Source organism: Crocodylus porosus, unplaced genomic scaffold (assembly GCF_001723895.1).
Source record: "Crocodylus porosus isolate Cpor-Errol unplaced genomic scaffold, CroPor_comp1, whole genome shotgun sequence".
In the NCBI taxonomy this organism is placed as follows: domain Eukaryota; kingdom Metazoa; phylum Chordata; order Crocodylia; family Crocodylidae; genus Crocodylus; species Crocodylus porosus.
Window position 1 is genome coordinate 76,856,475 of NW_017728886.1, and position 15,629 is coordinate 76,872,103.

The following is a 15,629-nucleotide window of genomic DNA, read 5'->3' on the forward strand; positions in this document are numbered from 1 at the left end:
AAGTCTGGAGGTGGGTAAAGTGGTACTGTGTGGATAATGCCAAGTTCTGCCCCATATGCATGCGCACACATTTTCTTTCTCCAAGACCTGTCTCCACTGACTTTTAAAGATAAGCTAGTTGTTCTACAAAGGAGTAGACATCCATACTCTAGAACAGAGGTTCCCAAACTTTTTTCTTATTGTATACCCCTTCCAGATTTTACCAGCTGCTTGCATACCTCTACTAATGTACATCTTATATTTTAACCCATTAGACTTAATTTTCATTATAGTAAGCATTTGCCATTACACAATGTCTCCCATATACTGCCTCTCCCCAGAGGTCTCTTGTACCACAGTTTAGGAACCCCTGCTCTAGAATATTCTTCTGTGAAATAGTAGCATTATTAAAGGCTCCAGTATGCTAGTTTTGCCAAAGAATAGACCAACAGCAGCTTGCTACCAAATGTTGGGAGCAAATAATTTTGAGCAGGGCTTTATTCTGAATAGTAGACCTAGAAGAAACTAAAATAATAGCTTCAAGTGCTACTTAGTCTTCCAGATATCTAAAATGTGCGACTTTCAGGAAACCATATGAAATGCCCTATGAAAGTCTGAATTGAAAAGCAAGTTGTCTTTGCAGGACTTTTTAGCCAAAACTGTTAGTAATGGATGTGCAGAGCATATGCTGCTTCATTGCATGTTTGGCAGAATAATGTTTTCTTTAGGTTTCTGTTTTAACTTACTTTTACAGGTGCTGCAAGAGGCATTTAATCGTTGTGTGGCAGTCTTGAACCGCTCCAGTAAACCAGATGACATGTCTGTACAAGTAAGGTTCAGAGCAGCTGTTTTTTTTAAATCTAATGACTTTTTTTAAAAAAACAAACTTTTTCCTAACCCATATTTTTGTCAGCTCTTGTGACCTTTTGTGGTTCTGGCAGAGCTGGCTTTAAAGTTCTATTTCCCTTTTAATTGAGGGCTTATTCTTTATCTGTGGCTTAATGTTTTTGCTTGTAGGTCTGTGGGCATGTAAGTAAGTGTTACAGTGTGGCAGCTCAGTTCGAAGAATGCAGAGAGAAGATCACCGAAATGCCCAATATCATCAAGGACCTCTGTAGACTGTTATATTATGGCAAGGTAGGATATTGTCGTAGGGTTTTCAGAAATACAGGCAGTGTTCTACAAGCTTCAGCTGAACTATGGAAGTGCATTAACTTAGTTTAATCACAAAATAATTAAACATTGTAAGCATAGATTTCCACTGGTTTAAATAAAGGTGAGACTTTTTAAAGACCTAATACAAACTCATTCTCTTGTGCAGATTTCAGTCTTGGCCTCTTAATTCTTGGCTGTAAATTGATTTTTTTGGCTTTAGGTTGGGTTTTCTCTGCATCTTGTAATTTTCAAGATGATGCACAATCAGTAAGTCATGCGTAGGGAAGTAAGAGTATGTCTAGGGCTTGCTTTAACTTTAAAAAAAAAAAAAAAAAAAAAGTTGGCTTTTAAACAAGTATAGCCTGTAGGTAGGTAGTAGCGAATGGCTATCCACTCTTACAATTGCTTCTATTTAAGAATACCCTGGAGTTCTTAATGCAGCAGTCATTACTATTGTTTCGATGTAATGAAGATGTACGCAAGTGGATTAATGGTAGTGGGTATCAGGGATGTGGAGAGCGGGCCATATTTAGATTTGGATTTGACCCAATTCAGGTTACAGTGATTTGGATTGCTGTCTTGACTTCAGTTGGGCCAAATCTGAAAAATGAATGCTGATTCGGAGAAGTGCCAATTCAGCCATAGACACAGCTTTTAAATGTTGTTGGTTGTTTGGGTTTTTTTTTCTCTATGCACCTTGGTACCAGGCACAGCTTGTGAACACTGATATGGTGGGGCAGATGGAGTGTCCCACAGGAGCATGCCCCCCCCCATGTGCTTGGTGGCAGACATGGAAGTGGACTGGAAGTGCTTCTGGTTCATTTCTGGGTCTGCCACCAAGCGTGCTGGGGACCCCCCTGCACTCCTGTGCAGTGTTTCATATGTCCTGCCATATCAGCATTCGTGAGCTGCCTGGTACCTTGAGGTATGTAGAAAAACATATAAAGCTGTCTGTCTGAATTGTTGAATCTCTCCAAATTGATTCGGAGGGTTCAGATTCAATTTGGCAAGATTAAAGGGTCTACTGACTTGATTTGGAAACTGGGCTGAATCTCCGCTGAATCAAATTGGTGGCCAAAGCTTCGTGCAGCCCTAGTTGGGTATTCCCTTGGAGTGGAGAAAGGGAGTATTCACTCCAGGTTTTGCTTCCATTCAGGGTGGCCAGACTGTCCTATTCTTGCGCTGAATGAGGATCTGTGAAGCTTTGTGGATTGTTGCTCACTTGTTGAAATGCAGCAAGGCATGGACAAGGGAGTAACTAGATTTTTTTTATTAAAAGATAAGATTAACTCAACAATAGTAATGATTTGAAATAAAGAAACTTAAATTTGAATTGGTAATAAATGGTGGTACTATTTTTAGCTGTTGACTTGATTTCCTCTGCTGTACATTTTTCCTGTAATTAAGAATATCCCCTAAGTAATCTTTTAATACGAAAAAGGAACATCAGCAGTTAGACACTTAATGTCTGTTTTGAGCAACTTTTCCACAGATTGAAAACCCAGTCTTTAGAAAGAAAGTCAAACTTGCTAGTTTTTCCCACCTCTCCCACAGCCTACCTGCTTGGGTATAGAGCTAATCTCACCTAGTTAGCTGCTGGACAGCAGTGGCTTCCGTGGAAAGTCACTTGTGTTTTGTTTGTGTTTTTTTTTTTTTAGATTTTTTTTTATCAGCAACTTTAGATGGGGGCAGGAAGTGTCCTGCTGAAACTTCTTGTCTCGGCTCTAATTTTTCCTGACTTCAGTTTTTTGTCCAGAATTTATTTCAAGTCTACAGCACTTTTTTTTTTCCTTTTGGGGTGTCTATACATGTGTATCAAGACAATTACAGTGGGTTTAGTTGTCTGGACCATGGTAATTACCATGCTCCAGCAGAATCCTGTGTTGCATGTATTGGCATCCCCATGCTGAAAAATGGAAGCAGGGCTGCAAGGCTCAGATGTTCCCCACCACCATCTTTCACCATGAGGATGCTGATGCTTTGGGCACTTTAATTAGAACAGCTCCTTGGAACTGCCCCACCTGCCTAAACGCTCCTAGACTCCAAATTTCAGTCTGTTTGCACTGGCCTCTTCACCTGTCAGACTTAAGTGGATAAAAGAATAAAAGCAAAAATACTTTCTTCTAAGTCCAGGAAGATTGTTATGGACTCCATGAATTTGTAGATCATTCAGCAATTCTTTCTAGGTTGGCTTTCCTCAGTCATGAAAAATGTATTCAATACCAGTCCTCCTTCATTTCCCAGAGCATTCCACGAGTAGCTTCCTTGGGAGTAGAATGTGTCAGCTCCTTTGCTGTGGATTACTGGCTACAAACACACTTGTTTCAAGCTGGAGTTTTGTGGTATTTGCTTGGTTACCTCTTCAACTATGATTATACACTAGAAGAGAGTGGTATTCAGAAGAGTGAAGATTCTAATCAACAGGTAATGTTAAGCTTAATCTTCACCTTTTTTAACCTGAAAGTTGAGTGAGTACATACCATTCTTTGAAGTGTAGTATGAATCCTGACCAATAATGCTTACATAGGTTAATAACCACTTTATTTAGAGAGCAGATCTTGAATATATATTTCAGTAGATGGGTGGGTCAACTGTGATACAGTAGTTAAGGTTGAAATGTTTGCATACTGTAGCTTCACTATATCCTCTAAGTGACAGGACTGTGATACAGAATGATTTTTCTGGTCACTTAACTCCTAAATGACTAATTTACCAATATGAACCTATTTAAGATGCTTGCATCCAATATCACTGGTTCTGAAATGTATTTTGGCTTAAGTGTAAACTGAATCTCACCTCTTTTTCTCTGCTCCTGTAAAATTGGGGATGGTAGCTTTTTTCCTTTTAAAAACAAAGAACCCTCCATGACAGTTATATTTTAAAGAGGATAGATTCCCACCTCCCACTGTTCTCAGTAGAATTACATATTCCTTTCTACTTCATGGTTACAATAGGGAACATCTTTCTTGGGTCTGCTCGTGTTGAGAGACAATAGGAAGACTTTGCCTAGTTTCTGGAAAGATGGAATAAACTTACGTAACCTTTTTTGTATTTTCAATGACACTCGGAAATGGCTCAAGGACAAGAAGGATGGTAAAAGGGCTAGGAAGACTAAAGCAGCTGGGGTACTACTTAAATAACTGTGGTGGTTGCTTCACAGAACCAAATGATTAGAAATGCGTAGTTACAACATTTTGACTGACTTGAGGTTCACCTGTGAAGTCAGACTTAATGTTCTTAAAGTTGAGATGAAAGGGGTATGTTAATTATCCCAGAAGTGAGCATAATTAGTTGTGTGGAGATGGGAAAGATAACTTGGTTTTGGTTTTTTTTGTCCCAGACAAGTTTACTGTATAATTTGTCCAAAACTATGATGTCAATATAGCCAGTAGCAGTAATAGAATATCTCAGTTAATACAAAGTAGAAAAAAACTGAAGTACACGAATTTTGAATTTTTCCATATCTTGATGCTTAGAAGTCCACTAATACTACTACTGAGTTTCCTAGGCTTCTAATATTTCGCTTTTGGAATAAGTAATCTCCCTGCCTTGCTACCATCCAGAACTTCAAGTTCTGAGTACCTACTGATAGGGACCTACTTTTTAATTTGCAGTTTTGTGGTTTCTGCAGAAATTGCAAAATTCAGCTGTATCTGGAATCTCTAGGAAACCATTCCATCAGCTACAATTTCCCAGAATCAACCCAAAAAATCCCAAGCCCCAGTGTGTTTATATAATATGCTCTTTTAGAATCTCCCAGTCCTTGCTGAGATGCTTTAGACAGCATGGCAGTCCCTGCAGCCACTGACATGCTTGAGATGTAATGACTATGTGGTGAGGAGCAGGGCCTCTCCTTTAATCAGCAGCAAGGGATGGGGCTTCACAGCATGAAGGGCTGCAGATTGATGAGCAAGCTGTGCAAATGGCTTAGTCTTGGCATGAGGTAAGTGGGTCCCTACTTTTTTTGATAATTTATTCCTACAGGAATACTTAGACTTATTTCTCATCGTGCCTATTCTTGTCAGAAGCTATACTATATGCCCTACTTAATAGAATTTTAGTTAAATTTCAGAAAATAACTGAAGGTGAGAACTTATTTGTCAAATCCTTTCCAACTTTTTTAAAATGTACTTGTCAGAATGCCCTAGTTTTATAGGACAGCCTCATCACCATGAGAAGCTTTCTACATAATCATTGACTACTGTCAGCCAGAAATTAATTTTTGGGGTTTTTTTGGGTTTTTTTTTTTAGGTTCTGCTACCTAAAGTAGCTGAACACATTAGAACTCAACATCACTAGGGTTTGTTTGCAGCACCTACTCCCATTACAAAATGTATGCTGACTTTATTTATTTAATTTATTTATTTATTTGCAGAACCAGGAAGCTAGTCCAAGCATGTTTATGTACATTGAAGGGTACCTATTTTGAAGGCTAACTTTTAAAAAAGAATAGATAACTCCTCAGTGTACTTCAGGTTTCTGTTCAAATACTTAAATTGTTAATGCATCTTGTTTTGTTAACAGGAAGTAGCCAACAGCCTTGCCAAACTCAGTCTTCTAGCTTTGAGTCGTCTTGGAGGGTATTTGTCTGAAGAACAAGCTACACCTGAAAATCCCACCATAAGAAAAAGCCTTGCTGGAATGCTGACCCCTTATGTTGCAAGGAAACTTTCTGTGGTCACTCCTACTGAAGTAAGATGAAAAATGCTGGTGTTTTTAATGTTTTCCTAGTAATTAGTATATCTGACACTGCCTACCAAGCACATCTAGGCCAGGCTGATTACTGAGAAGTGCAACAAGTGCAAAAGCAACTAAATTACCTTTTTTTTTATAGTTGGCAAGTGAGAAACTTATGCAGTAAGTGATCATGAGTTCTTTAAGCACTACAGGCAGAAGTGAAATACCCCAATCATTTAATTGCAAACTAATGTAAGGGGAACAGTACTTGCAGGACAAAAATGGGAGTAAGGAATTCAAGTAGTGGACAGACAGTATGAGGCTAAAAAAAAAAGGGGGCAAAATCCAGGGTGGTGTTACTCCTTTTTTTTAATGATGGAGAAAAGGGCAGCAGTGGAACCTAATGATCAGAGTAAATCATGGGGCAAATAAGGTGATGGTGTTGTATATTGAACTCAGTTGATCCAAGAACGAATGTAGAATTGGAGCAAAGATGTTCTTGTTTTAAGACCTCTTTTATAGGGCTCTGAAAATGTTTCTTACAAAACGGGTGAAGAACCAGTGGGGTAAAAATGGAATGAGTGGTGTATGAGTAGGCTTGAAATGGCCTTGACCTAGATAGTCCTTAACAATAAAGAGTTAGGTAGTACCTTGCAGTAAAGAGCAGATATTTATGTACCGCAAATGAAATAATGGATGGGGCGAGTTTCTCTCCTAGACACCCTGCCTTTGGATGATCATCATTCTTACCTATTGCGCCAGAATAAAAAAGGGTGGCAGCCCAAACAGCAGTGCTACACTTTGTACTCAGCACTTTGCTAGGAATGTGATAACTTTTAAGTAGGCTTTTTATCTAGAATAAAGAAAAGGTTGAGGAGTAAGGACAAGTAAAAGCTAGGTAGGGTTTATTCCTGAAATGTGGAGAGGGGTTCAGAACATGTAGGGAAAGGAGGAGGGAGCAGGAGATCTGTCTCAGACAGGAAGCATTGGCCTACTATTAGCCCACTGGTGGTGGTGAAACTTGTATGGTCTTGTGTGCTTCTGGAAAGCCCAGGTGGAGAACTCCTGCAACTATTAGTGCAAAATATGTATTTGTGTTGTGCATGCAGGCTTCTGGTATCTGAAAACCTTGGCCTGAACCTGTGGCTGTTTTGAATTTTTAGTAGTTTTTATGAAAGCCTTATACAAGGAAAAGAAAAATGAGCTTTCCTTGTAAAATTCAAGGTTTTAATTTGCCTTTTTGATATGAAATTTTGCTTTTTAACTCTTTATGCCGCCTCCTAGATTCTGAAGATGCTCAACAGCAACACAGAGAACCCCTACTTGATCTGGAACAATGGGACAAGAGCTGAACTACTTGAATTCTTGGAATCGCAACAAGAAAGCATGGTTAAAAGAGTGAGGCACTCCTAAAAAATCTTTTTTGGGGGGATAAATATGTAAAACTTCTTTAATGATATTGTACTTCCATCCTACCATGCGAGTGTCAGTCAATCCAAACATTCATTGATAATTACTCTGGAAGTGCTGAGGTGGCTAGTGCTGTTTAATCTACAGACAACCATGAGGGGGTAAGGCAGGATGGCACCTTTTTAGCCAACTGGTTCAGAGAGGCATGATATCTTGTGGGCAACAGCCAAGTTTTTAATCTTTCCTACTATTCTCCTAATACCAGATAAAGTAGGTTGGCTAAAATTTCATGCCCCTGAACCAATTAGCCTTAGATGTAGAAGGCAGGGTAGAAGGACAAGTGGCGTTCTAAAAATTTAGTACAAAAATTACTAATACAATTGCAAGCGTCTCACCAAGTCGGAGTCCTTAATCGGCTAACTTGAAGTTTTTATCTTTAATTTGACTCTTCAGCATAAAGTTTTAGTTTTGATATATTTTTTTTCCCCCGAAACAGTAGAGTTGCTGCTGTTTATTTGTACTAGCTGTTCTTCAACATCTAATGTAATCTGGTAATTTTTCATAAATAACAATCTTTCTTCCCTCCCTTTTTTTTTTTTTTAAGGGTGATTGTGACAAAACCTACGGATCTGAATTTGTCTTCAATGACCATGCAAAAGAACTTATTGTGGGGGAGATTTTTGTTAGAGTTTACAATGAAGTCCCTACCTTCCAGCTAGAGGTGAGATTCTGCTGGTTTTCCAATTGGCAAAAGAAACAAGTTGATACTTGAGGCTTGTTTGTTTTCCCTACCGAATAAAACAGTGAAGGGTATCACAGCTTGCATCACATGACATATTTTTTGTACATACACTTTACTAGAAAAGTGTGTTTTAAGCTCTGGACATCTACATCTTCCGTAACTTAACATCATAATAAAACTTGTCACACTGGCAAAATAGATTTTATCAAAACTCTGCATACTAGCAGGCTAATGCTGGTATTAGCTGCTTGACTTCTTGCTACCACAATTTTTTTTTTGTAGCCGCCTATGCTTTTTGTGGGGGTAGGGGTGGAAAGTTTGTTTTTGTTTTGTTTTTTAAATGACCAAGGTGACTTGTTTTTTGCTTATTCTGATCAATGCTTAACTTTCATTAAATACATTAAATGAGATGCACAGAAGACAGTGAGCTCTAGATTTACACTAGGAATTGAAGGCTGCTATGAGTATATGGCAACTTCATAATGCCTAAACTTTCAACATGCCAAAAAGACACCTGGTGTTTACTACTTCCCTAAAATGGGGGGGAGGTGTTTGCATAGAAAGGTTGAAAATTAAATTAATTGCTGATGTCCTGAATTTTGGAAATTTGCTTTTACTACTCATTCTTTCAGTAATTGCTTTATTGTACCTCACTGTTTAAAACACAAAGCCTTTTGGCTGAAGAGTCTTAACTGACTTTAACTAACTACTGTCTCATATTTCAAAGCTTCCAAAGGCGTTTGCTGCAAGCCTTTTGGATTACATAGGCTCGCAGGCACAGTACCTTCACACATTAATGGCGATAACACAGACTGGAAAAGTAGAGTCTGACCAACATGGAGACCGGTTACGGAGGGTTGAAATGGCTTTGGAGGCTCTGAGAAATGTCATAAAACACAACCCAGGTAGGATCCAACTTGGCAAGTACATTAAGAAGCTTCTTGTGAAAACTCAATTGACTTGAAAGATTAAGCAGCTCTAAGTGCCTGGGAATTTAAGTTAGTCATGCAGATGCATATGTATATTACCAGGAAAATGCACAAACTATCAAGTCTGGCATGTGCTTGCTGCTTCCTAACATCTTGAGTGTGAATTCTGTGGTCTTTCCCTTGTTACTTGAGCAGCTGTATGCACTTGGAAACCAAAGTTAAACCTATATTTATTTCAAAGCAAGGGGACAAATACTGCAGGTTGGCTTGAGGCTTCCGTAGCTCAAATAAGTCATGAACCAATTAAGTAGTGAACCAGAATGTTCTGTGTTAGTTACTAGAGACGAAAGACTCCCGTGTTCCAGAGCTTGGTCAAAGGCATTTTGTGTGTAACAAGAATGATTTGGCTGCTATTTTAGGCTCTTATTTCAAATGGGCAAACAACATGTCTCTCTTCTTCTGTAGGTTCTGAATGTGAATGCATAGGTCACTTTAAGTTAATATTTTCCCTTCTGCGTGTCCATGGAGCAGGTCAGGTGCAGCAGTTGGCTCTGGAGGTAAGTAAAGAAAATTGCTTACACAACATTCCTTGTTCCAAACCATAGTACGTAGTACTAATGCTGAATGTAGTCAGCATGATGAGCCAAGTAGATGTAGGTAGGCTAGGTGGTTATATCTGCTTTTATTAGGAATTTTTCCATCCAAAAATTGGGCAGTGATTTGTTGTTTTCTTCAGAAATTGACCAGTAATTGAGGTTTAATATTCTTATATAGCAGTGCTTAAATATAGGGTGTCTTACTGTTCTAAAAAGGAAAAAAAAAAAACCCTCAATTTTTTTTCAGCTTTTAACAGGTTCAAGTTCATTTGGTAAATGAAAAATGGAACCTGTATTACCTTTTTTTTCAATGATTCCTAGCTTTCCCTAATCACTAGGCTATTAAGGTACTCTGAAACATTTCTTAAAGGTAATGTAATGCTGAGTCAACACCATTCTGCACTATAAACTAGGTTCAGTATTGGGTTTCAAAATATTGAAGTGCAAATGTGAGGGTTTCTGTTAGTTTCCAGGTACTAACAACACTCGTCCCATGGTGAAGTTGAATGCTGTATCTGGATACAGTGATGGTCACTGCACTGGAGTGGGGAGGGGGAAAGAAGATGGATAAGAGATGGGCATAGAAATGTGGTTACCTGTCCTATATATAAAATACACACAGTGGTTTGGGGGCAGAAGCAAAAATAAGTCCATATGTCCATACCAGATCTAGAGACTAAGCCATGTAGCCTCAAGAAAATGTACTTAATGCAAATATTGCGTTTGTTCTTACAAACATCAAGCAGTTTAATTCTGCAGTTAAGCCAGGAGAGTTCCTTTTTCTAATAACTCTTGTTGGGTTTTTTTGCAGGTAGTGAACATAGTGACTAGTAACCATGAATGTGTCAACAATATTGCTGAGGCAATGGTTCTTTCCAACTTACTGGCCCTCCTGCATTCACTCCCTTCAAGTATGTACTGCATAGTCTTCTGAGATCTGACAAACAAAGTTTGATTAACTAGTGAAAATTGACTGGAATATGACTATTTGCTCTCTGATTTGGATTAAAACTGCATAGGTGAGGAGGGTAAAAGTAACAGTGTAATAGCTATGACTTACAAATAGTTTTTACCTGAATCACAAGTTCAGTAACATGTTCAAGATCACCTAGACTCTGCTGTTTTCATGCCAAATAATAAGTTGTAAAAACCTCCTGAAATCCATTCTAAAATAGGAGTGGTTTTTTTTAAACAAGGTGGTGTGCCATATCGTGCTATTGGCTGCATGTTCTCTACCTGCACTTGTAAAGCTTGTAACAGTGGGCAAAACGGAGATTCTTGGCCTAGGTAGTTTTTGTTAACCCTTCTAGTAAGCATGTCAACATCAGAAATTGTTTAGTTTTAAGAAGTATCCAACTAAACACAACAGTAAGAACGGTTTCTAATGCTTGTTAATCTTGACAGGTCGGCAGCTTGTGCTTGAAACACTGTATGCCTTGACGTCTAGTACAAAAATAATTAAAGAAGCAATGGCAAAAGGTACGGTAACCTTTCCTGTTCAAATGGTTTGAAAATAGACTCTTGAGATCAAAAGTCCATTGCAGAGCTGTGATAGTCATTTGTTAGTTTGTATTCTGCTATTTAGCAGGATGTAGAGTCTGGTTTCTCACTATAGTGATGAGTAAAATCTGCCTAATCCCATTTTACCCCACAGGTGCTTTAATCTACTTATTAGATATGTTCTGCAACTCGACTCATCCCCAAGTCCGAGCCCAGACAGCAGAGCTTTTTGCCAAAATGACTGCAGATAAGCTAGTAGGTCCAAAGGTAAGTGAGAGCACATTAACATGCCTACACTGGAGCCTTTTTAGGAAGGACTCTGTCCTTCCAATATCTTATTCAAAAAAGGTAAAGCAATTCAGTGGCTTCAATTTTTAGAATGTAAAATATAAATTTATATCTGCCCAGGAGCTCTCCCTATCTTAGGCATTTACAACGTACTTAATGTCTTCCCTTCTCACTAGCTTATTTACATCAGCTGAATTTCTCAAACCTCCATTGCAATAATTGGTATAATAAGGTAAAATATGTTTAGTCTTTCAAAGGAAGTTCATCTAAAGTCTAGACTAAGAATAATAGGCAATATGCATTATGTACACAAATCGAGCTGAATACAGACTTGGTGCACAATGCTTTTATCCCTAGTAACTGGCTTGCAGTGTGGACCAAAACAAGCCTCTAGGAGGAGATTAAAGGGAGATTTAAATAGCTGGTCAGTCGGGTGTTCCTAACAGTGAAAGCCACTCGTAAAAGATCTCTTCTTTTTATAGCTTTACAAACTTTTTAAACTAAACAATTTGATATTAAGCTTATGGCTAGAATTTTCTTTCAGCTTTTTTTTAGAAGTGGCATCAGTCACCTTGATGCATCATTTCAGCTTTGTTTTGTTGTCAGTTATCTGTATTTAGACTAATTATGGATTGTACACTGCATCTTACTGACTGAAACTAGCTTTAATGGTCTTGATTTGTCTTGAATGCAGTGAATTCAGATCAGTTGCATACAGGTACTTGAGTTGAACTTTTTTTTTTCCAAACCTGATCTTGCTAGGTTTAACTGCTTCTGGGATTGCTTTTTTGTAGGTTAGAATTACACTAACAAAATTTCTACCTGGGGTCTTCATGGATGCCATGAGAGACAACCCTGAAGCTGCTGTTCACATTTTTGAAGGAACACATGAAAATCCCGAGTTAATTTGGAACGACAACTCCAGGGAGAGAGTATCAACAACAGTTCGGGAAATGATGCTACAGTATGTAGACTTTTTGTGTAATGATATGCATATTTTCTGAGAGAGGAGCTTGTTTAGTTTTAGTCCCTACAAAAATCCTAGCAGTCTGTCGCTCTTTTTTTTTTTTTTTTTTTTTTTAAGGGGATGGGGTGGTATAAAGAGAGGGGAAAAAACTCCACCAAACTCAAACAATCCTCCTTTTATTCAGACCACAAAGTGAGGTAGATCATGTAACTTCTAGATGGCCATCTGTAGCCTAGATGGGGAGGAAAGAAGTACTTTAGTCTGCTTGCTCTTTAAAGCCACTAAGTAAAGCTGTTCTCAAACCTCTGACAGTTTTAGCACAATGATCCATGCGTGGTAAGGAGAGAATTTAGAAGGCATAGGATTTAGTTTTGAATGGGTGAGCCAAAATTTACTTTTTCTGTAATACTTGCGGAACTAAACACATTTGGTTTTTTCTAAAGTGTATTCTTTCCCTTTTTAAAGGCACTTTAAACTCCAGAGGGACAACCCTGACACAAACTGGAAGGTAAAAGCAAAAATACATGTCTTGGGACTTCAAAATATAAAGACAGAAAAAGTAGAAATGTGAAACTTTATCACATGCACCCTTGCGCCCATGCCCCTTCTCCCCCAAACACTTGACATGTGGAGACGGGCTACAAACATATACTTGGTTCTGAAACTAAATTAGAAAAGAACTTAATATTGAGTTCAGGTTTTTGGAAGAGTTCACAATGATCAGAACTGAGGTACAATTGTGTTCTTGTTTCCTAAAGCTGTTGGGATACTGTTGACTTTGAGGTGAAGATCACTATTCTTAAGTGAGTGGGTTGGTTGTATATTTACTCAAAACAAGCTGACACCCCCCCCCCATTCTGCATATGGAAAATTTATAAATTGGCCATAATTTTTCAGGTACAGAACCTAACTATTGGAAGTTTTGCCTTTGAATTTTGTCCCCCTTCCACTACCTCCCCCTTCCAAGTAAAAATAAATAAACTTCCCTCTGTGGCAAATAGTCCATCTCCCCCCCCCTTACTATCAGATGGTGCACTCACTGAGCACGTAAGTGAGGGGCAAACTTTAGAAACTAACCTTTCAAATAAACATGTATCAAGTAATTTGTACATGGACTGAATGCTACAAGTACCCATAGACTCAATTCATTTAACTCAATGCATTAACTTGAAACTGCTGCAAGTTTTAACAGTTACTCCATAAACATGCTTTTTAGCAATACTTTTGTACCTACTTATGCATAGTACAAACTGTGCATGATGGTCTACAGCCAAAAGGTTCATAATTTTATCATGTAGTTAATTGGGCTGAACCCCAATAGTCAACAGTTTTTTCAAGCCATGGTGACTCCACATCTTAGGACTGGTGGGGGGTGTGCATGCGTGCACTCCAGATATGCCTACCCCCCTCCACACCCTCCCCAACTGAAACTGGGTGTTCTTGTCACAAGTCCTGGGATCTTCCAGAAATTTTATGCAGGTGGGGTGCAGGCAGCCTAATCTGGCTGTACCTCATTGATGGGCTGAGGGGGGGCAACAGATCCTGGGTCAGCTGTTTGGGGGTCTGTTGGTGATGCTTGCCAGACATTTAAGGTGGGTGAAGAAATGGGAGTAATTGGAAATGGAAAAGGTGCAGCTCAGCTGTGGGAGTGAAGAAGAAATCCAAATGTATGCAGTATGGTGGCTTATCATGACTTGGACAACAGCCAGTGGTGAAGGGGACTGCATGGAATGGGCATTACCATATATCTTATTTAGTTGGGCTGCACTAATCTACCCTTATAGGTTCCCATCAGCATGTCGGCCTTTTGGCTGAGCTCAACCATTTTTGATACCAGTGGGAGGGTAAGGACCAGCTGTGGCTCTCCCAGTGCTGGCTGGCCTGGTACTGCAATACCTCCAGGCATTGTGCCAGTTCCCTCCTGGGGAAGCAACTGCCCACTTTTCTTTACCCCCCCCCCCAACACACATGCACATGGTTCCCATTAGTATGTTTGCTCAAACATATGGTCCATGGTTTTGTTCATTGTTTTTTGTTTGTTTTGGTTTTTTTTTTTAGTCGTGCTTAGTGCTGGCTGCATTTTAATCAACTTCCTAGCTAGTTTTCATTACTGAGCACATGCTGCTTTGGGCAGTAGTTTAATGATACTCATTGTATTGAATGAGGTTTCCTCTATGTATGTAAGATGAAGGGTTGGTTTCTTCCCCCCCCGCTCCATGTAGTTGTTGAGGGAGGAATCTCATCTTGAATTTGAGTAAATAAAGCAGTTGTTGGAGCCTACAGTTTTCGAGTTCATCCATTCTTCTAACTTGTTTTAAGACCATGAAAGAGTAAAAGGTAATTGGTAGGAAAATTAACTACACCTTTGCATTGGTTTCATGCTTAACTTTAAATACCTGAACAGGTGGAATTTGGTTGCAATGTGAAGTTGAGCATTTCCTAACACTTGGTGCAGTGTGTCAAGAAACTGAAACCATTTAAAAAGAAGATGGCTTATTGAGTCTTCAAATGCAACTAAATGTAGAAGTGGATTGGTTAAACAGCACAGCAAATAATTTTTTTGTGTTAATGCTGCGATTTTGTGTTCGTTGTTGGTGTAGTGGGAGAGAATGTAAATTGCTGAGCCTGGTGGAAAAATTCACTTTAATTCAAACTTTCATTCAAACCTTCTGTTATGCATCAGATCAAAGAAAATGGGGATTAACTGCACTCAGCTCTATTCTGGTGTGTACAATTCTCATTTTAACATAATTGCGGTAGTAAACGAGTAAGTGGATTGCAAGTTTGTTCTTTGCTTCCTCTTAGAGGCCTGATTCCTTGTGCTGTAATGTAACTCCCTGTTCCTGTCCACTTCACAGTTGCCTGAGGACTTTGCTGTGGTGTATGGTGAAGCAGAGGGTGAACTTTCAGTAGGGGGAGTCTTCCTAAGAATCTTCATTGCCCAGCCGGCCTGGGTTCTAAGGAAACCTAGAGAATTTCTTATTGCACTGCTGGAAAAATTTACTGAACTACTGGAGAAAAACAGCCCCCATGTAAGAAGACTTTTTAGCTCTTATAAGATTTAACTGATTCTGCTTTTGTCATTTTCCTGAGCTGTTCTTCCATTTAAAAACTACTAATGCAGAAATAGACAAATCTCTGCGAATCCAAACAGTTTCTTCAAGTGTGTAACACTGGCTTGCTTGGAGAGAAGTGTCTAGCGCAACTCGCAGGGAAACTTATTTTCTGGAAGCTGCTGAGAAATGGGTCTTGTGGGAGCTCGATGCCGAATTTTATATAGGACGGAATTAAGCACAGGCTCAGACCTGTTCAATTTAAAACTTTTTTATTGTTTCACAAAGTCATTAAACTAAAGGAGGTCTGTTGGTTCACGAGGTTCCCAAATC

At 39.0% G+C, this 15,629-nt stretch overlaps 1 protein-coding gene across 2 annotated transcripts in view; it reads left to right on the forward strand.

Moving 5' to 3' along the window:
* The window catches only part of DNAJC13 (DnaJ heat shock protein family (Hsp40) member C13), an 88,494-nt gene that overhangs the window by 64,357 nt on the left and 8,508 nt on the right, over window positions 1-15,629 (forward strand). For both annotated transcript variants that reach the window (XM_019536847.1, XM_019536853.1), the window contains 14 exons: window positions 734-808; window positions 997-1,116; window positions 3,379-3,558; window positions 5,659-5,826; window positions 7,096-7,209; window positions 7,826-7,942; window positions 8,691-8,868; window positions 9,358-9,449; window positions 10,300-10,399; window positions 10,893-10,967; window positions 11,143-11,255; window positions 12,071-12,240; window positions 12,709-12,751; window positions 15,102-15,275. In XM_019536847.1, the coding sequence (XP_019392392.1) occupies window positions 734-808; window positions 997-1,116; window positions 3,379-3,558; window positions 5,659-5,826; window positions 7,096-7,209; window positions 7,826-7,942; window positions 8,691-8,868; window positions 9,358-9,449; window positions 10,300-10,399; window positions 10,893-10,967; window positions 11,143-11,255; window positions 12,071-12,240; window positions 12,709-12,751; window positions 15,102-15,275 (1,719 nt within the window). The remainder of the gene's footprint in view (window positions 1-733; window positions 809-996; window positions 1,117-3,378; window positions 3,559-5,658; window positions 5,827-7,095; window positions 7,210-7,825; window positions 7,943-8,690; window positions 8,869-9,357; window positions 9,450-10,299; window positions 10,400-10,892; window positions 10,968-11,142; window positions 11,256-12,070; window positions 12,241-12,708; window positions 12,752-15,101; window positions 15,276-15,629) is intronic.